Raw genomic sequence first — 21,444 nt, 5'->3', positions numbered from 1 at the left:
ATGGCTGTATTTAAAATGAATTTAAAGCTTGACAATGAAAATGAGTTCAGGATTCTCTGCTGCTTGAAAAATAATGGCAGCATATCGTTTTTATTCCTATACTCCATGCATTACAGATATGAAAACTAAGAACTATGATAAAGTAAATGAGATTTGAGATTTGTTTGTAAGGACTGAAATGAAAGCTGATCCTAATGTTGGAAAATTGCAATGAAAAAAGGAAATACACAAGTGTGGAAATGTTGATTCAGATCTATACAGATTCAGTAAAGAGTCTGACTCTTGTGTCCTGGTGTAATGTCTTACTGTGGGAACAGGCCAAATCAGTGGGAAGTGCCCACTGCAGCTGTTTCCCCATCTGCGCTTTATGTCAAGGGAACAATCAGATCTGATATCCGTCATAAATAAGGCTCATCGAGATGTTTTATGTTTTGCCACAGTTCCTGTAGTTGTAGGTATATCTGCATTTAAAAGAATTAAAGATTTTGGTTTCTTTTATCTTACAACATAGCATACAATATGTTTTGACAGTACTGTTACAGTACTCATAAACAACCAGGAGTCTGAATGCAGGGTTAAGCACGATCTAATATCATTTAGTCCATGCAGGTACCGTAAACATATTTACATGAAGGTGCTTTAAAAATCTTATATTTTGTGTTGGTGTACACTAGATGAAGTGATTGAATATAAAATGAAATAACTACTTTTTTGTTTGTGCTGGGGTCCTTGTGCTGGGGCAAATTTCATTTCAAATCACTGTTCATCCCCCAGGGCTGGTAAATTGCTGACTGCTGAACTAATTCTGCCCTCATCAATCAATAGGATTGATCCTGACTGCATTGCAGATGGCTGGGACACGACTACTTGCACCTGAGTGACCGGTGGCAAAGACTATAGGAAAAGATGCTTTAGGAATGACCTGCCCTGGAGGTGGAGCCTATATGGGGAACCCTAACCAATTCACAAGTCCTTTACAGCCCCAGATAAGACGGCAATCACTAAAGTTAGGCGCAAAATGAAGCGGTTTGTGTTGATTTTTATGTGGCTCGCTGAGGATTTTCAATTAGTACTTAATGTTGGATTAAAGGAGACGCCGACTCTTGGTTCTAAAAATCCTCCCAGACTTCTGACGAAAGGTAATGTTACCCCTTCTTCGTAGTCATCATTCAATTTAAATTATTCTGCGATGTAGATGCAGGCAAATTTAGTACTGAAAACTGTCATAGAGTTAAGCTGCTCTCCTTTTAAATCCGCTAAAATCCAGTTTATTTTAGATTGCCCTCTCCGTAGAACACGACCAGATCATATTGATTTACAACGTTGTCTATTAGTACCCAGTGCACTAGTTATTGATATAGGTCTGGTCTGAGCCTCACTAACATACTTGCAGGTCTATGTAATGATTATATGCCAGACACTGCTATTATACTGAGTCTGGCGATCTTTCCTCCCACAGATATAATCAGTGGTGACTTTGTATATGACGTCTCTCAGAATCACAGTGTCTTCTTCTATCATGAGGACTCTGATGAGATGTATGTTGGAGGGACTGATTTTGTTCTCAAACTTGATGTTACAAACAATCATACCATAGAGGTAAGTGAACACTGCTGTTTATTTGATCTCCTCCTGCGTCATGTAGGCTTGATATATTCCAGTCTGTAGGCTATCTCTCTAACACGTTTATTATTCTTTTGTTTATTTAATCCGTTTTTTGTGTTGTTTTAAATGTGACACAGCTGGGATCACAATTAGATGCTGTACTGTAACAGATGGCTATCACACTGTTGTTCAATCAAGACACAATGGGTCATGTCTGGTTTCCCCCCACTGTCAGGAGCAGCTGGTTAACTACTAGTCATGAGCAGATAACATAAGCTAACCTGATAGCGTATAAAACACTAGAAATAATAATATTTCAGTTGAGTTTTTTGGAAAGAGCAACATTCAGTGTTTTTTTAAATGTTACTTTAATGTTTAATCTGTCTACCAATGTTTGTCCCCTGCAGAAATTTAATCTGCATACCACCAGACAACAGCAGTGCCAAGAGGTTAGTTACTTGGCGAAATGAGGGATTTTTAAAATATATAATTTCAAATACAGAAAAAGTCCTGCCAGATGACTAATAACAGCCTCTGTGTCCTAGGGTCCCTGCCAAAATGTCATCACTGTCATCGAGAAGTTTCAAGACAGTCTGTTTGTCTGTGGGACAAATGGACACAAACCACAGTGCTGGAAACTTGTAAGTTTTTGCTTGCATCAAATCTTTCTAACATACTCAGCATAGGAGTTGTTGTAGCTAATTCATTTTACTGGCAACAGCAGGGGAAAAGCTGATTAAAGATTAAAGAGAGATGCTACTCAGGTTGCAATTGCACCCTGTATATAATTCACTTAAGTGGCAGGTGGAAGGTTTTGGGTTTTTTGTTTTGTGATTCTGCATGTCTCCATTTACATTGTCAACAAATAATTAATCACACCATTATTACCTTTCTGTGATTCTACAGTTTTCTTCAGTGAACAATCAGTCTAATCAAATTGTTGAGAGCTATGAGGGGACGGGCATCTCTCCATTCATTTACACACAGAACTCACTCTCTCTAACAGTAGGTAAGTAGTGCTTTGTGCATGACCATAGACCATGTTTTCAAAGGTTTAAAAATGTAGCTCATGTGAGCTGCAGACTTATGTAACCATATTACATAATTTGTGATAGCAGAGTTGGCAAGACATTACATTTTCACAGATATACAACCCACTCAGTAATTGAACATCTTTGCTGTGAGTCATTGATGTGATGTATCTCTGCTATTCTTAGAGGAGGACCTATACGCAGCAGCACCATTGTATAGTGATGGGAGTTCATTACAATTCAGAAGGAAGGCTGGAAGTAGAACTAATGTCTGGATGGATGACAATTGGGTCTCAGGTGAGAGAGTCCTACTGAATTTGTCAATGATGAGTGAATATTATCCTGTTATTCAATTTGTATAGTGATCTGACAGGACATCAAACGACTTCCTCCAAGATAGAGGTGCTTGGACAGAATTTTTTTTTTATATAAAACATATCTCTCTCTCTCTCTTTTATATGTTCAAATGCCTAGTGTGGAGGATATCATAAGGCCATGAGACAATCTGATGAAAAACACAGTTGTTATGATGTATAAAAGTTGTAAATGCCTTTTTTGTGTCAGTAAATCTGGATTAGGGCAATTAGCCTTGAGACTGCCACACCCTAACTGTAACTCATATTATTATGTCTACGCCTCATTACAGTTTTGTTTTGGCATCCCCAAACCAAGCTTTGAGGTCACATAATAGTCACCAGGCACCACCCAAACAGTTTAACAACATGTTAAATTTAGTAAATATGTCCTCCTCCAACAGAGCCCACATTCATCTCTGCATCCTGGGTGAGGCGGAAGGACGATGCCGACAATGAGAAAATTTACATCTTTTTCCGTGAAAAGAATTCAGCCCACAACCCAGAGGCTGACCCTTGGATTTCCAGAGTGGCCAGAGTTTGTAAAGTACGCTAGACCCAGCGAAGTCTTCATTTTACTAGATGGCTGAATTACCCTAAACCTTGGCTAAATGACCCTAAATCTTTTCAGTAGTCACTTGAGTAACATGTAAGGTAGATATCACTCGGTAGATAGAGATAACTTTACAAATGAAGCATTCAGAGCAGGTTTAAGTGTGGGCTTTCTACTTTTAAGGGATAATTTGTACATATTTTAATCTCATGTTCAAGGAAGACATCCAGTATTATAACAGTAGATAAATAACAGAAAATCACAAAAAGCATGTTATGTCACCATTGTTTGTCACCAGCCACTTAAGTCCATTCAGTGGCTGTCCTGGAGCTTTCAATCATATCTCATGCTTTTCATGAATAGACAAAGTTTCCTAGATGTCTTAAAAGATGCAGAGGTTCAAATTTACATCTGCTGATAAAGATCATGTGTGACAGAAGTGCTACTATAAGGATCATAAAGTGAACTGTTGTTTCCAAGGTCAATGACACAATGATGCCTTTATGCATGGAAACAAAGACACCTAACACAGCAAAGTCTGTCCTCCACAGGGTGTCTCTATTTTTATGAATAACTTACAGTGACACTTCCTTAATTTGTGAGATATAAAAAGATGAAGTCCATCTTTTTGACCCATGTTCTTTAATGTTGATGTTAATCTCTGCCTCTTTATGGAACAACTGTTAAGTGCAGCTACTATTTACAGTTTTTCCAGTAGAGTTTGTGACGTACCGAACTGACTGTGGATAATATGATAACCTCTTAGGAAATTAATTATTCGCTTGTACAGTGCTGAACAACAAAGAGAGATGGAGCAGCCTGGATTATATCCTGTGTCAATACAATGCCTGGCTTTGACAAAAGTGTATCTATAATTAGTATTTAACCAGGACAATGTTCAACCATCTGCTAAAGGGAGGTCTCATTCCTTCCACACAGGTCAACAGAACAAGCTTCCTCGTCTTGATAAACTAATCTAACATTATGATTATGGTTGTGAAATATGGTCTTTTTGACACTTCTTGTTATCTGTGCAAAACATGACCCACCCTAAGAGCAGTGAGGCATTTTGTTTCAGACTTAATGACAGTCCTATCAAATAACCCTTAGTTAGTGACTTTTATTTTGTATGCACAGTGAAAGAGCGTCTTCCTGATGTAATTTGTTTGTCTCATTTTGCAGATTGATGAAGGTGGTTCAAAGAGATTCTTCCAGAATATATGGACATCTTTTCTGAAGGCCCGTCTTGTCTGTGGATTTCCAGAGGAGTCGCTGTATTTCAACCGCCTCCAAGATATTTATGTGATGCACGCCGACGACTGGCATGACACAAGAGTCTATGCACTCTTCACAAGTAGCTGGTTAGACACTTTCCCTTCCTTTATTATCAGCAACTAAGCAACTAAGCAACTAAATGAGTAACACGCTGACACCAAAAGGAAAACTCAGCATTTCGAAATGTGCTTGCATGCGTACGCAAAACTAACCCTGGCTTTGTGTGTGTATATATATATATATACAGTATATATGAAATAATAGATAAAAGACTAAATCTGATTCAGCTCCTGACATTAGCTGTTCATTTATTATTTATTATATACCTAGAAATTATGTGCATTTACTTCACAGGAAAGAACCATAATTCTATCCAAACGATGTATTCTGTCATTGTAATGACAACATTTTGGAAAAGCTATTTATTTCATTTATATGAGGGAGGACTGGAGCAGGCACACCCCATTCGGGCAATCTTGGATGTTATTCAGTTCTTGTTTGGTCTATGACAGAACTTCCCAAAAGTGTTTAATTGCCTTTACTACCATTAAAATATTGTGTTAAAAGCAGAGACAAACAGAAATGAGACAAACACATAACCTCAGCTACTCCCATGGTTGAAACAATAAATAATGTACACATAAAAACTTCAGCTAACTCCAGTCATCTTTTTTCTTTTGTAGGAACTCAACAGCAGTTTGCATCTATACTGTAGAAATGATTGAAGATATATTTGAGAATTCAACCTTCAAAGGCTACAATGACGAAATTCCCAAGCCAAGACCAGGAACGGTAAGGATTTGTTGCTATGTTGCTTTGTAGACACAGAAAACGTCATCTTATTGTTTTATTTTTGTACAGAACTCTTATTTGAGTTCACTTTTTGTGAGTCATGTAGTGCATCACATGTGCCTGAGATGGATTGTAGGTTTAAAAAAACTACAGGATATACATAAGTGGGTGGACAACATGCACGTTTGTGTTCAAAGAGTGGTTCAATGTTTCCATGTGTTGATTCAGAGATATAAACACATATCAACACATCTTTGGTCAGATATATTTTTTATTTATGTTTGACATCAGCTCTGTAACTGTGGAATTACAGGTTTATCTGTCCTGTTGCTGTAGTAAATAGTTTAATGAGCTTTTAAGTGAGGTGAAACTTCCCGTAGTTCCGTGATTTTCCATGTATGGGGTGGACTCGTTGCTATGTTTGTAAATAAAACCATTCCCTTGCCTTTTAGGGTTGCTTGAGGGAAATGTTTGTCTCTGATTATGAAAAATTAGATACCTTCAGTTTGTATATCCAATGATAGTAGGATAATAGTTATAACCGTAATGTCCTTTTAAACGTCCTGTAAGCAGAGTCAGGGTGAGAATTAAAGTTTCATTTTTGATAAACATCTTGTAAGTTATGTGAAGCACTTTGGATCAACTATGTTATGTATAGTATTATGTATTATGTTATATAAATACATTTGAAATTGAAGTTGCTGTTGTCTCTGTAGTACCCTATAACCACACTACACTCACCTGAGACAGACTAGACCTTTGTTTGTCCATTTCAGTATCATTCATTTCTTCAACACAAGACTACTTTCAAATGAAAATAAATGTGTCCCTTTGTCTTTCAGTGTGTAAAAAATAGCAAGACTCTACCACTGGCCACGGTCAATATGGTGAAGGATCATCCAGAAATGAATGACTGGGTCCATTCGGTGCACTATAAAGCTCCATTTTATGTTAGCAGCTACAACTACACAAAGATAGCTGTGGACAGAGTCCAGGCCGCAGACCAGCACTTGTATAACATTCTGCTTTTAGCCACTGGTATGTCCTGTTTAAGAAAAATGCACTGTTAACTTATACAGCACCCTGTATGCCCATTGTTCTTTTGCTAGTACCTCCCAACTTTCAAACATGTCTGAATGTTTTCAGATTGTCCAATCTGTCCCATTCTTGTGGATGTGATATCTCAGGAATGCCTTGAGGGAATTCCTTCAAATTTTACAAACGTTTACTTATACTGAAGGATGAACTGATTAGAATTTGGTGGTCAAAGATCAGGGTCAAAGTCACCATGACCTCTCAAAACACATTTTTGGCCATAATTTAAAAATATATACACTAATTTCACACAAATGAGGAAGTGATGATATTTTATATCCAAAAGGTCAAGGGTCAATTTGACTGTGACATCATAATATTCTGCAAAAACACTTTTCTAGCCATTATTCAACCCTGTAAATCAGGAAGAGAGGGACAGAGTGTTACCATATTTCACATTTGGTCAGATACTTACTAGTGACACTAATCTTGGGTGCCCACCTGTAAACTGTGGTAACTGTATATGATTAATACCTGATTAAATTCCTTCAAAGTCTTCACAACAAATATTATTTCAGTTTGGTTAGACATGGATGTAAACTGCACCTTGATATCACAGAATGAACTATCACAAGACTGTATTTCTCGCTGATACATGTTTCCCTTTTGATTTCGCATGTAATCACTCTGTTATAAGGTCCATTATAGAGAACAATGACCTAGCCTACTGTATTACTCCCAAAACAATAAATGTAATAAAATAACCTCTTAAATTGTTGTTCCAAACAGATTCTGGGAAGATCCATAAAGTCTTAGAGGCTGGCTCTGAACCTTTCATCATCTCTGAAACACAACTCTCCAGTCAGTCAACCGTACAATCAATGAAACTTGACTCCAAAAAGGTACAAGCTCATTCAAAATGCCATTGATGTCACACACAGTGCAGTGTTATATTTTTGTCAGCCGCTACCTATTTTTTTTACATTAGATGCATTAAGCAACATTTTTATATTAACAACAGATCAAATGGCCTACAGAGAAATGGCACCCAACTTCCCCTCTGTACTACAGATTGTTTTTCAGCTCATTGTTTTCATTTGACAACTTAACTGTTTTAGTTCAGTCTCACATTAACCTCATTAACATTGTGTTCAGCCAAAGCAGCAAGAAAGCTAGGTAAAGCTTGTTAAAGTTAATGACTAGTTCGTGAACATAGTTGAGCAGCCTAAGAGCCAGACACTTCTCTCGAGAGTCGGTGGAGACCAAAACAGAGTTAAATGGAGAGTAAATGTGGTACTTAATGCGTCAGGTGGAAATAGGTGAATGCTATCGTTGTTCCATGTCTGCTGGATGTATAAATAAGCAATTGTTTGCTAGCATGCATCACAACTTCTTGAGGTGTTACGTCAGTATTATGTTAATAGCTTTTTACAATGCATTTAAGCAGCCAAATAAATCTATTAATGCAGGTTTCAAGTAATGTTTTTGTTTTTCTTCAGAAAAAATTAGTTGTAGGCTTTTCAGAGAAAGTCTCAATCGTGGACCTCCAGAGCTGTCAAGAGTACAACAAATCCTGTGCAGATTGTGTTCTGGCTCGTGACCCATACTGTGCCTGGACTAATCAAGGATGCACCCCGACTGTCATGTAAGTGTTGACAGTACTGAACAGAAGGCTTTCCACTTAACATATAATAGTCAACAGTAATTGAAATAGTTGTTCTTTGCACATTCTTTACAATATCACTGTAATACTAAAAAATCTGGGAACATATTTTTATGCAAAGACAAAAACTGAGACAGTCAAAGTTTTCAGGTCACTCATTCCTCGCAATTTTTTTTTGATGAAACATGTTTTTATTTATGTTCACAGTGGCAGCATTCAAAATATTGTTGACGGGCAAAAAAGTGTATGCCCTACATCAGTAGGAGGTAAGATATTATGAGTTATCTTTCATATTTAACTCATGTTCAAAAAGGTTTTCGTCTCACCTGTATTGAATCATCTTTTCTTTCTCTTTAAGACCACAAGCAAGGAAACCGGACCAAACGAAACACTGTTTCACCATCAAGAGTGGATTTGACAACTGTTCACTCTGTCTCCCTGGGTGTCCCTTTTTATCTGTCATGTCCTATAGATTCTTACCACGCTGTCTACACCTGGGAGCATGGAAGCCAGAGCAGCCCTTGTCTACAAATGCAGTCTAATTGCCTACTCCTCATCCCTGCCATGGAACATGGGAACTATGGCAGCTATGAGTGTGTTTCCCAAGAAAAAGACTACACTAAAGTAGTAAAAAGATATAATCTTGAAAAGCAAGTAATTATAGAAACAAAAAGAAACTTTGTTGAGAATGTCCCTGACGAAAAGAATAATGTATCAGCTGTTACTCTGCACACAGTATGGATAACACTTGGACTGTCTGTAGCAGTGTTGGAGTTTTTCAGATAGAAGATGCACATATAACTAATTGCATCCGTTTGTCCCTGTGTTTTAATTATAGCATCAACATTCTAGGGGCGCTTTGTCTTGCTATTTTTAACCAGACCATGCAGATAGCACTGCAGCTCAGCAATTCAAACGGGAACACTCCTGCAGTGAACTTTATACCTTATGTGTGCAAGTGATCATATAGCTGTGTTTGGCAGAAGTGTCTGCTTTAGGAACACACAAGTGTGTTTTTAAAAGGGTGCCAGAAGAGAGAGAAGGTGAGAATTCTGGGCAGCAGTAGTAAGGCACTGCGTGACTTATGTGAAGGGCCTAATGGTGTTTGTTTGGATCAGCTGCAGTAACAACAATGCTCCATTAGGTAAGAGTTCATTTTAAGACAAGGTGATGAAGAGAAGGAACAGGCAATCTAAAGGTAATTACTTAAGTTGTGTCTGTATGTGACCATAACATTCAAACCAAATCACAACATCAAGATGTTGTGTAACAATGAGTGACAAAGCCTCTGGTCTGGAGACCACGGATAAACAGTAGGGGTGGTGTAGTTTCTGTGGTAGTGAGCTATACACATATTTCAGGGCAGGACAATGTTAAGTTCCTGTGTGAAATGCCTTTGGTCCATTCATGGTGTCATTTGTATCGGACTGTTAAGGGAAGAGCCGTGACAGCCAGGCACCCTCAGTAAATTTCCCTGCTTTGTTTTTCTCCCCCTCCTACTGTCATAACAGTTAACAGTCAGGGCGTACACAAAATGTCTAAACTTTTCAAATTAGACACTGTTTAATTTATAGAAAAAAATGTAGATTTTAATTTTAATTTTATAATGATATTACCCCTGACTGGCTGTTTCAGTAGCAATAATATAACACAGATTGCACTTTAAGCAGAGCTATTTTTCTAGTTATTTATATTTGACTATGTTTGACTCAAATGTTTTAAATCATTACACTTAATATATTTATTATATAGAGTTTATTTTGGTTTATTTTTGTTTTTGTATTTGCAAGTAATATCCAATACCAGTATTTTGTATACCCACGGTTCTTTCTAAAGACTGTAAGTAAATACCACTGATTTCCTAATCATTAAAACATAATAATAAAAAAAAAACATATAGAGTGGAAAACTGTTTGTTTTTGGATCCAATAAAGTAATTTATTTATCTTAATAGGTCATCAGACATGGCACTCTGTAAACCACGTGCAGTGGTAACTTTGTAAGGATCTTTAGCTTAATCTGTCCTATTCCAGGATGTGAAGTCTCAACTCCTGTAAATGAGAACATCTTGTGTACATGATGAGAGGAAGTCCCAGCACAACAACTGCACACTATCTGTTTGGCAATCACTCCACAACCATTTTGGTGGAAATCCCAAATTCTTCTGGCTTTGATCTGATATAAACTAATTATGTTTTAAAAGCTCTTTGAGAATGCTGTATTTACCTTTCATTTCATTCTGGATACAACATCATACATCTACAGCACCTTTAAATCTGATTAACCTGGTACAAAGTGATCCTCTGTTATTTTTTATGTTATTGAAGCATTATGAACAGGAGAACATGATGATGAAGACATCTTAACCCTCATCCCAGACACTAGGAAAACATTCTTACAACATAGTAGTTAGCATGACTCAAAGTGCAATCTTCTGTCCCTCCGGAGACTGCACACACCCTCCATTTTTGTCACTATTTTTTTTCTGCCTCATCTGAGTCTTTACAAAACAAACTTTTCAACTTTTTGTTGAGTAAGAGGTGACTACACATGCTTTTTTCAGCAGCGTAGTACACAGCATGACTACAGCTGACCCACCTGTAAATGTGCCTTGCTGTCAGGACACAATAATGAAGATCATGAGGTCTCAGGTTAAGCCAGAGATGACACCTGACCTGACAGCTCAGCGTCTACAGTGGTTAAATGTCTATCTGGCTTGTTACTACTTGCTGTTGAGACGTTATTTATAGTTGAGGTAATGTAAACATACTTTTGTGGATGTGTGTGATATATTGCCTGTGGTTTCTAATTGCCTGAGCCATACTATATAATTAAATCCAAGCCCACCCTGCTGTTGGATAAAACAAAAAATATGTTAATGCTTTCATTGAAACCTTGAACTTGGCCTTGTACATGTATAGCTTAGCATCACTGATAGGATTTCCCTCACACACTTTAAAAAGCACTCTAAGTATCCCCATCTCTTCACTGGCAGCCACAGCTGGTCTCGAGGGTGCCATACTGCTGTCTAAACTGCAATATAGTGACCATGACTTGTTTTTTTCCTCTGTTGAATGAACTGATATGAGTGCAAGTCTTGATCGTTACATAACTCAAGCTTGATGTTTTCCCGTTGTAGTATGTTGACAGGAAAGTGGAAGGAAACCACATTAAAGGAAACCATGGAGGAAATAAACCATGGGCATGGTTCATGATTGGAACCACGCCTTTTGGATTTAAAAACAAACTATACTAAAAAAAAACACATGAAACTGTGACATTTCCCAATGTACCATATACCACAAGAAATCAGCACTATCCAAAATATGTATGTATGAGGACTCATGTATCCAAAGACAAGCTATGTCATATGTACCCAGACGTGAACCCCTCCTGTAACAAATGTGGAGGAGGTGAGGCTTTCCTCATTTGCATGCTGTGGTTGCCCTTTATGACACCACTGGCAAAAATGACCCGTGTCCTTCTCCTGTCTTTTGGTAAGGCATGCAGTATAACTGAGAGATGGTGGGATCATGTTGTTTTTTCTTTATTAAAGTTCAGTGAAAATATTTTTGTTTTGGTTTGAGTACAATAGTGATTCATATTGTGTCTGTAATTACAGTCTGAAAAAATATTACATTAGTTATCAAAAGGAAATTTGGTTAAAGAGATAATTCAGAGATAAGTAGTTTTGGGGAATTCAGGTTAAACTGTTTTTCAGAGTGAGAAAATAATAAATGTATCTTGGTTCAATTGTTGAATATCTATGGTATCAAATAGCATTATCATGATCACACAGACGTCCAAATTGAAACTAATTAAGTAAACTAAGGCCCCCTTCCTCCCCCCTCCCCCCGACACACACACGCCCCCATCAGACAGCGTTGATCATATACAGCTTAAAGGTAGAATATGTAGAATGAGCAGAACAACGCCATCTAATGTCTCGAGATCGTAGTCGCAACAACCAAAAAGTAATTCCAGCAGTCCGGTTGCAAGGTCCGGTGCCGGATTTTATTTTAGCTCTAACTCTGTAAATATACCACTTTATCCACATGTCTAACCTTTTTAGGTGAGAAAGTAGCCCTTTACATCCACAATGTGACGCTAATTTGTCCAAATAACATCTGCTTAAAGTTTTGTTCCTGCGAATTCGGAGCCACTCAAGTTAGCCGTAGCGAGTAACGCACTTCCGGTCATTTTCACAAAATAAAACACCCGTTGCCTTTTATTATTAAGAAAACCATAACGATAGAGTTGGTGCTTTTATTTTGAAAACAGGAAGCGAACATACCCTCGCTGTAAACCACCGAGGTACATTGCATTGTAACTAGCCAGTGGGAGTAGCAGCAATGTCTCTGCGTGTACTGCCTAATCCTAAGCACCGATTGGCTTGTGTGTGGTGTCGTCAGAAGCAGAAGAGGCTCACGGTCACATCTAGTACTCTGAGATGGACGCGCAGGTCAGGAAATGACGTAAACGGACCGTATATGGTTTGTTATTTGTGTTATTACGTTACGTGTTGGACTAAATACATGGACATATTGAGGAAAATATTCCGGTTTTATGGAAACGGATTTCATATTTCACAAGAATGGATACTTGGCGAGCTGTACATAAAGTCATGTGTCATAAGATGATCGTTGTGGATAAAGGGAAGACTTTGAAGGTATGTAGGCAGTATAGCTTTTCTCACTTAGCTGAGTGGCTAGCCAAGCTAATCGCTAATACTATTACGGCTGTGAGCAACCATATAAGTCGTGAGTAGTCTTGAATGAATCAGAACAATCTAAGCTTTCCAACATTGTACGGCATGAGTATATATGTTTAAGGGTTGGTGTTTAAAACATTCAGAAGAACGTGTGGCTACCTCCTAACATCCGTCCCGTCCCGTGAACGGAACAGCGTGCGTTAAGAGGTTAATGATCAAATATCAAAATCCGAATAGCGTCAGAAAGTCAACCCACTCTCCACATTTCCATTGCTACCGTTTTGATACTTCATGGTACACAAACAAATAGCATCTCATATGAAAGCTAAGACCCTGGCGAGTTCAACAGTACCACTATTATTGCGCTAAAAACTCAGTGAACCAGCAGCATACAAAGGTAAACAACCACTTATTTACAGCGACTAACAGATATTCTGTCTTACCTTCGAAGTTTTGTGATGAAAACTTGCACTTGAGAGCAAAAAACTCTGGTTTTAGTAAGTCCAACACGGCTGTGTTTGTTTACAACTCCATTTCACCCAGTGCCAGCCTATAGTAGCTGCACCGGAACAACAGACAACCCTGGCAACCCGCAATTCCGGCCGTTAAATGGCTGGTACAATGTACACAGAACGTGTCAGAACGTCATTGTCGAACCCGTCAAAAAATTTTAAAAATATTAATTCAGACTAAATATTTTTTTTATGGAAAAGCAATACTTTCATTCTGTACCCCTCAAAACGCCCCGTGGCTATATTATTTTTAAAAAAATATAGCTTTTAATAAATATTCTACATATTCAACCTTTAATAAGAATACAGACAACACTGTAAGGATCTTTAACTTAATCAGTCTTTGTCATGGATGTTAAGTTTCAACACACCAAATGATATTAATATTTGTATTCATGTATACTTTACTTACGGGCTTGTTATGATTGCAAGAATATATACATTCACCATTTCTGACAGCAGATGGCGCTGTTGTCTAACAGAACTGACTTGTTTACAATCCCAACCTTAATTATCAAACCCCAACAAGTCTAACTTCCTCAAAATGCCACACACACACACACACACACACACACACACACACACACACAATTAATTTCTGACATTTTATAGACCAAAAAACTAAAAACAAGTAATAAAAAGTGCAAAGAGTATAATTTGTATCAACACACATTCAGTAAATTCTTGCACTTTCACACCAAATGGCAGTGATATTATTTTTAACATAGAACTTTACCACCATCCACCCTCATTTTTTAAGTGACTCTGGTCAAGCTTTAATACATGCGAAACCCTTTGACTTTCCTGGTACTTTACCAGATTCTATGAAGATCATTAGTGTCTTTTCCACAGTGTGGACTTCTGCAAGTAACCAGCTCCTCTTCTTTGAGGTGTCTAAGAAAGAAGTCAGGGAAGAGAAAGACAGGTGTACAGCAATATAAAGGACCTTGTTAAAATAACATAGTATGGTTTATGGATCCTGTTAAAATAATGAATGATACATAATAATACAATCGATTTACAGGTAAATGCAAGAGACTTTCATTGTTTCAATGAAATCAATTTGTAACAAGAAAAAAAGGCACAATCTAAAGATTTTAACAGGCAGGTGCCTTTTATCCAAATGACGTACACATCTGGGGTACAATAAGCACGTTTATTGTTACAGAAGCGGTGGTCAGTCCTGCAGTAAAACCTCAGTCTCTGGGGCTGAAACTCTGTAGTACTGATGTATTTCTCACATTTCTTGTCTTTCCCTCTTAGTATTTTGACTTTTGTTACTTTTTACTGTAAGCCAGTTTTACCATTACATTAATAGACTCCTTATATAGTTACAAATAATTGTTTATACTTGTAGTTATTTGTATGTTTTGTCTGCTTCAGAAATTTTGTTTTACCAACAGTCTCCTCCAAAGAATAAACTCACTTTGAAATGAAGTTTCATGATTAAATGGGCTCCCTCATTGATTTTAGGAAAACTAATTTGCCAAAATATAAGTGCACAAAATATAATACTATTCGTACAATATAAGGCTTATATAATATACACAGTTACACACTTTGTCAGGAAAATGTACCCAGGGTGCAAATTCACACACTGCAATACCATCTATGACAACTAGGGTACACACAGAGTAGTCACAAAAATCAGCTCCATGGGACACAGAAATTGGTCCCTACAGCATGAGTAATATTTTAGGTTATGGATGCTAAAAAGACAACACACACACACACACACACACACACACACACACACACACACACACACACACACACACACACACTTATATTGTCCTATAGGCCACCTTTATTAGTCCCACAATGGGGAAATTTGCATTATTACAGCAGCAAGTGGACAGTAAAAAAGAATAGAAGAGCGGCAATAATTTACATTATTTACAAGAGTAATATTGGTATCAAGTGGTAATATACCAGAGGTGATACTCTTTTTGCACAGATTAAAGTGAATTCCATAGATTTACATTACATATAAATATATAATTACATAAACCTTTGCCACCGACTCAAAAATCAAGTGTTCCCTATTGGGGACATGGTTTTTGTCCTCAATTGGACAAGCCATCCCCAATTAACTGGTCCAAAGTCTGAAATTTGTCCCTGAAAGTAGTCTATGACAGACCAACCTTTGTCAAATGGCATGTTGAATGTTGGGGGATATTACATAGATTTACATTAATTTCCTGGAGATTTACCCTAATCCTAACCATAACCCCTAACCTTAACCTAACTGTAACTTTAAGCACTGACCCAAAAATCAGCCTTCTCCCCCAATAGGGGACATGGTTTTTGTCCCCAGTTGGACAAGTTGTCCCAATTAAGTGGTCCAAAGTCTGAAATTTGTACCCAAAAGTAACCTATGGCAGACAAAAGCACACAGACACACACACACACACACACACAGAGGGGGTGGAGGTGGGCGTGAAGGTGCTGGGGTGGGGTTGAGAGGAGAGAGAGAGAGAAGTGTATGAATGGAAAGAAAGCGAGAAAACTATAGATCAAAATATTAACTATATGAAAATTAAGAACAAAAGCCATGTCAAAGGCTAACATTCAGTCATTATTGTTTTACAAGTGTGATGATAGATGGTGTATCTGCTGTAGGTTTATCATGCATTATAGTGTATTGTTTAAACTGGGAACCAGATAAACATGGCAGGGTTCATGGTGCACCAGACGATGGCAGTGTTTTAACAAGAAACAAGTCTGCTCACTTGCACTGATCCAAATTACTCAAACACTAAAGAAAATGTAATACTAACAATGTTTTTCTTTTAAAATAATAGGCTTTAGGTCATAGGCTACGAACGTAACTTATGAATCAAAAAACGACAGTACATAGTACATAGGCCTATTTTTGTACACGCCTATTTTGTGCATATTCTGGAAAGGAAGGTTAAAAAGAACCTTTAAACGCTTTGTGTCAGTTGTCTATGCTATTTCCGGGTTATATTCTTTAAATGGATTAATGAAGACGAGCTTCACATAGCTTAATGTTTATTTGACGCAATCAAATACAACTAATCTAAACTACTGTGGCTCAAATAATTGGATATTTTCCCTCATTGGATATGTTCCAGTTCAGCACAGCCAGTTTAGACATTTCTGTTTCTATCTTTAAATGCTAATAAATATGAATATTGCAGCTTTGTCAGAAGCTGCACCCACAGCCTAGTCGCAGCACAAACTTAAAATCTTTGTTTGGAAACTCTTGGTTGAGTCCTTTAATTAGATAGGAGACAATAGGCTGCAGCCAGACCGAATGAGGTCAAAGATTAGGCCTGGGTCGATGTAATAAATTAAACATGGGATCCTAAATTATGAATTTTCTTTGAGGCTGGAGGACGCGGAGCTTCTGTATCTTTAATAGTGAGGAGCGAGATGGGAGAGGCTGCGCGTTCACGGTTCATTTTCTCGCTCCGGGGCGACGGGGACGCGCAGTGGATTCCACACTCGCTGGAGAGGAAAAAAGCGCCGTCGGATTGCAACAGCGACTCATCGGGAAAAAATGTTTCCTCCACCGCCCTTCATCAACGTTGTCGAGTTCTGCAAAAGTCATGTGAAAGGATCCACATCATATGAGGATATGAGTTTTTTCGATCATTGAACTTGTTTCAGAGGATTGCAAACTCCGAGAGTGCGTTACTTCTTATAAGACACAGGAGCTGAAGTTAACATTGGAAAGGTGAGATGATACAGTACTTTGTACTGTGCCAAAATATTATTTTTTTTTTAATCTTGTGCAGCTTCCAGAGGAAAACTAAGGGCAGAAAAATCGCCCATAGCCTGTAGAATAATTGCAACTCAGATTAATCACAAGGGCATCTTGTCATGAGCGCAAAAAAGCTGCTCTGGAAATGAATTGTGGAAACATTTTATTTGAACCTTCGCTGAAAGCAAGATGTTTTGGTTAACTGCAGAAATAAATGGTTGATAAAAGGCTGTCTCCTCCGGTCAGTAGGAACACGCTCAGAGCAGAGAGACCACCTGACCCTGAAATTGCTGCAAATATGACACACAGCATATGTGCAATGATTAAATGCACGAGTGTTCAAAACGCTTCGAAATGCAATGTTGTTTTTGTGCTCTGGTTTAGGTAAATAAGTGTCATGTCTTTGCACCTGATACTTTAAGTCGTATTGTATGAAAGAGGCAATTGTATTTTCACTAAGTGTTCCGTTTCTTTGCTTTTTTTGGTGAGTTTCTAATGCATTGTTGAGTTGTGATAAATATCTTTGATGCCCTATTACAAGAAATCACTTACCTAGTAAAACACATTTGAATTTATATGAAATATAAAACTTTTCACTATACATTTCTGCTTGTATGATGGACATATGGATGTTTTATAAATCTGATAACAATCTGACTCCTGGCTAATTGTTAATTAATGCTTGCAGGCGCAGAAAATGGCGAGAAGGCTTCTGCAGCTCCTTGCCTTGTGGACTACTGTGATCGGTATTGTGCAGTGCTGTCCAGAGCTATGCAGCTGCCAGGATAAATTTTCCCATCAGTTTGCTGACTGTGCTTACAAAGATCTGCTAGTGGTACCTGTGGGTCTACCCCTTAATGTTACCACTGTGAGCCTATCTGCTAATAAGATCAAATTACTGAAAAGTAAAAGTTTCATCAACATTACTCAGGTCACCTCTCTCTGGCTGGCCCATAATGAGATAGTAACCATAGAAACGGACACCTTGGCCCCCCTGATTCAGCTCCGCAACCTTGACATCAGCCACAACAAAATTGTGAACTTTCCATGGGAGGATCTGCACAACCTCAATGCCCTGCAGCTTCTGAAAATGAACAACAATGAAATGGTGAATCTTCCAAAGGATGCCTTCTCTACACTCAAAGACCTGAGGTCGCTGCGCATTAACAACAACAAGTTCACCACTATTGTGCAAGGAACCTTCAATGCTCTCTCTTCCATGTCGCACCTTCAGATTTTTAACAACCCCTTCACATGCTCCTGCAACCTGGAATGGCTGAGGGACTGGATCACAACAACCAAGATTGCTGTTCCTGAGCCAAACGCCATTTTATGTATGTCACCTGAACACCTGAAAGGTACAATGATTACAAAAATCCCCATACTGGACTGTAAGGCCCCTACTGTCACAATAACCTACCAGCCCAATCTTGAAAACACAGAGGTCATTGAGGGCTCCATGGTCATTTTAACCTGTGAATCAAAAGGAAGCCCCAAACCACAAGTCAGCTGGGAGGTGAATGCAGGAAATCAAAATGTTTTATTCCCCTTGCCCACCACTATAGACACAAACGATATGCCAATCAATGATAAAACAACCAACGATCGATTTCTCGTCTTTCAAAATGGCACGCTAATCATCCCTCACATGAGTAAAAAGGAAGATGGAAATTACAGCTGCTCTGCAGTGAATGATTTAGGGAAGGCAGAGAGCAGTGTTAAAGTATCTCTGGCAGTCACCCAAAAACATGCCACTAAGTCAACAGTTGAATCTACAGTGGACAAGATCCGCCCTTCTGTTACAAAGAATACAGAGCCCAAGACCTCCAAGAACAATGTGATCAACTGGTCTAAGTCTGAAGAAAACTCAAAGTTCAGTCCTGAAAGCTCTTCAGATAAACATGATGGAATTGGTGGTGGTTCAAAGGTCCCCACCTTTGCAAGCAAATGTGGTGTGAGAGATAGCAGTGAATACATCTCCAACCATGCCTTCAACATGAGCTTGGATGACCTGAAGCAGTACACTTTTGATTTTGGTGTTATTGCACTAGAAGTGTCAGAGACGGAGGCCAAAGTACAGCTGAATCCACTGCAGCTTCCTAGCAGCAAATCCAACCTTCATCTCAGTCAAACTGGAAACTCAGAAGCAGTGAATAAAGAGGTTTTGGGTCTGCTTCAGTCTGCATCCAGCAAAACCACCCTGGACATGCTCTACCTCTGTGTAAATACGGGTAAAGGACACTCCATGGTTCAATGGTCCAATATAGAGGAGGGGGTTAATTCCTACCGCTTCCACGGTTTACAGCCTGGCACCAATTACACACTTTGTCTCACCTATGGGGGGCAGGACTGCCAAGTCCAAGTTGTCTTTACAACTAGGAAGAAGATCCCCTCCCTACTTATCATTGTAATTGTCAGCATTTTCCTATTGGGTCTGGCAACTGTGCCCTTGCTGGGGGCCACCTGCTGCCATCTATTATACAAGTACCAAGGAAAGACCTACAAGCTGATCATGAAGACTCAGAATCCGGATCAGATGGAGAAACAAATGACTGGAGATTTTGATCCCAGGGCATCTTTTGTGGAGTCAGAAAAAACCTTCAACCCCAGCGAGTTGGGAGAGGAGGAGGGAGAGGCCGACGGAGACGAAGGAGATGGAGAAGGAGAGGCTGAGGGCAGCGTGGTGACAGAGTCCATCCCTGGATCCTCATCCAAAACCAACCAGGAGGAGTTCGAAGTGGGCTCCGAGTACAGTGACAGATTACCACTGGGAGCAGAGGCAGTCAACATTTCGGAGGAGATCAACGGCAACTACAAGCCCCCAAGCCGCTGAGCTCCTCTGATGTCTGCCAGTGTATTGTATAATATTTTACTTTAAAGTAGCCTACATTCAATCAGGTAACTCACCCACCATTACTACACGTGAAAACAATGGCATCGATATAAAACGGTGACTTTTTTTATTTTTTACCTCAGAAAGTACTCCGTCATTCACTGAGATTGTGAATTGATTCATGTGACATTTGTAGTCTGCTGTAAGTTTACAGTGCAAGTACAAATTTCTACAGTTTATCAGACCTCAAAACTGGACAGGAAAGCAACAAAATGTTCCCTTTCTGCAGGACAGACACAGATGGGCATGGGTGCAAATTGTCCATATAAGGTGAGACGCGGAGCTCGCCGGAGTTATGCGTAATTTGATGGCAAAAGGTGAAAAGTATTATCACCAAGAGCACAAAAAACTAAAAGTGCCATATATTTTAAAGCTATCAGGGACCAATTGTCCTTCTAAACTGTGTGTCAAGGCTGTGGATGAAAAAAAAAAGAATCCGGCCAATTATCATTCTCTCAGGTGTCGGCACTCCGGCTCCACTCGGCTAGTCCACGGGTGGTATTAGTCGCAGATTTTGGATCTTTTAAAAATGTTTTAAACCTGCAAACGCTGTCGCAGATATTTGGGTGCTCCTCACAGCGCACACAGCAGCGCCCTGCCCGCTGTCCTGTGAGCCCGAAAGGGACATTTTTCTTACAGATGTGTTGTGCTTGACATGAAATCCCAGGTTATTTACCAACAAATGTTGTTTCACGTAATATAAGGCTTTAAAAATGTGCGACTTTAACCTCTTTATCAACGGGTGCTTGCTATAGCCTACTCTCGCTTTTTACAATGAACGTGTCCATGGCATGTCACACGTATTTCCTTGTGTGGTTCATATTAGTGTAGTCTAGAGGACTTTAGATGTTTACTGTCAACCTGTGATGTAAAGCCATGTGAATTGAAATTATTCTTTTTTTACGACGGTAAGTAAGTTTTTATGAAGCCTAAACAAAAAGGGCGCATGTGTGCGTCAGGCGGCTTCACTGTCTTGTAATTTTATGCATAGTGAGTTTTTGTGAGCTATGTTGTAAATCGGAAAAAAAACTGATCTTTCAGGATTTTTGATATAATTTTATGTAAGTGGAATTAATAAAACATATGAAACAATACGGGCTATTTTCTGGAGTTGTCTCTGATTTTGCAGACATAAATTATGAAGAAAAAAAAGTATTTGATCCTAAATTCACCTGAAATAAAGAAATTACATTCATAAAAATGGTAATAAAATCATCGATATCATCGATCCAAGTTGGAAATTATTTCAATCAAGTCTTAATGAAGAAATACTTATTTTTTCTATGCTACG

The 21,444-nt window shown here is 38.6% G+C and overlaps 2 protein-coding genes across 2 annotated transcripts; both read left to right on the top strand.

Annotated features, from left to right (window-relative positions):
• The first annotated feature begins 1,018 nt into the window (after positions 1-1,018).
• sema7a (semaphorin 7A) lies at positions 1,019-9,093 on the top strand. Its single transcript, XM_053319898.1, has 14 exons — positions 1,019-1,139; positions 1,460-1,599; positions 2,013-2,054; positions 2,151-2,246; positions 2,512-2,614; positions 2,823-2,933; positions 3,394-3,536; positions 4,725-4,903; positions 5,501-5,609; positions 6,452-6,647; positions 7,434-7,546; positions 8,144-8,289; positions 8,515-8,573; positions 8,666-9,093. The coding sequence occupies exons 1-14, from the start codon at positions 1,019-1,021 to the stop codon at positions 9,091-9,093; spliced, it is 1,986 nt and encodes a 661-aa protein (XP_053175873.1).
• An 8,864-nt stretch (positions 9,094-17,957) lies between these two features.
• On the top strand, positions 17,958-20,497 carry islr2 (immunoglobulin superfamily containing leucine-rich repeat 2). Its single transcript, XM_053319751.1, has one exon. It carries the CDS (start codon positions 17,958-17,960, stop codon positions 20,091-20,093), a length of 2,136 nt encoding a protein of 711 aa, XP_053175726.1. The 3' UTR covers positions 20,094-20,497.
• The last annotated feature ends 947 nt before the right edge of the window (positions 20,498-21,444 follow it).

This window comes from Scomber japonicus, chromosome 5 (assembly GCF_027409825.1).
Source record: "Scomber japonicus isolate fScoJap1 chromosome 5, fScoJap1.pri, whole genome shotgun sequence".
Lineage (NCBI taxonomy): Eukaryota > Metazoa > Chordata > Actinopteri > Scombriformes > Scombridae > Scomber > Scomber japonicus.
Note: the sequence above shows the minus strand (reverse complement) of the source record. Positions and strands in the feature narration are given on the sequence as shown.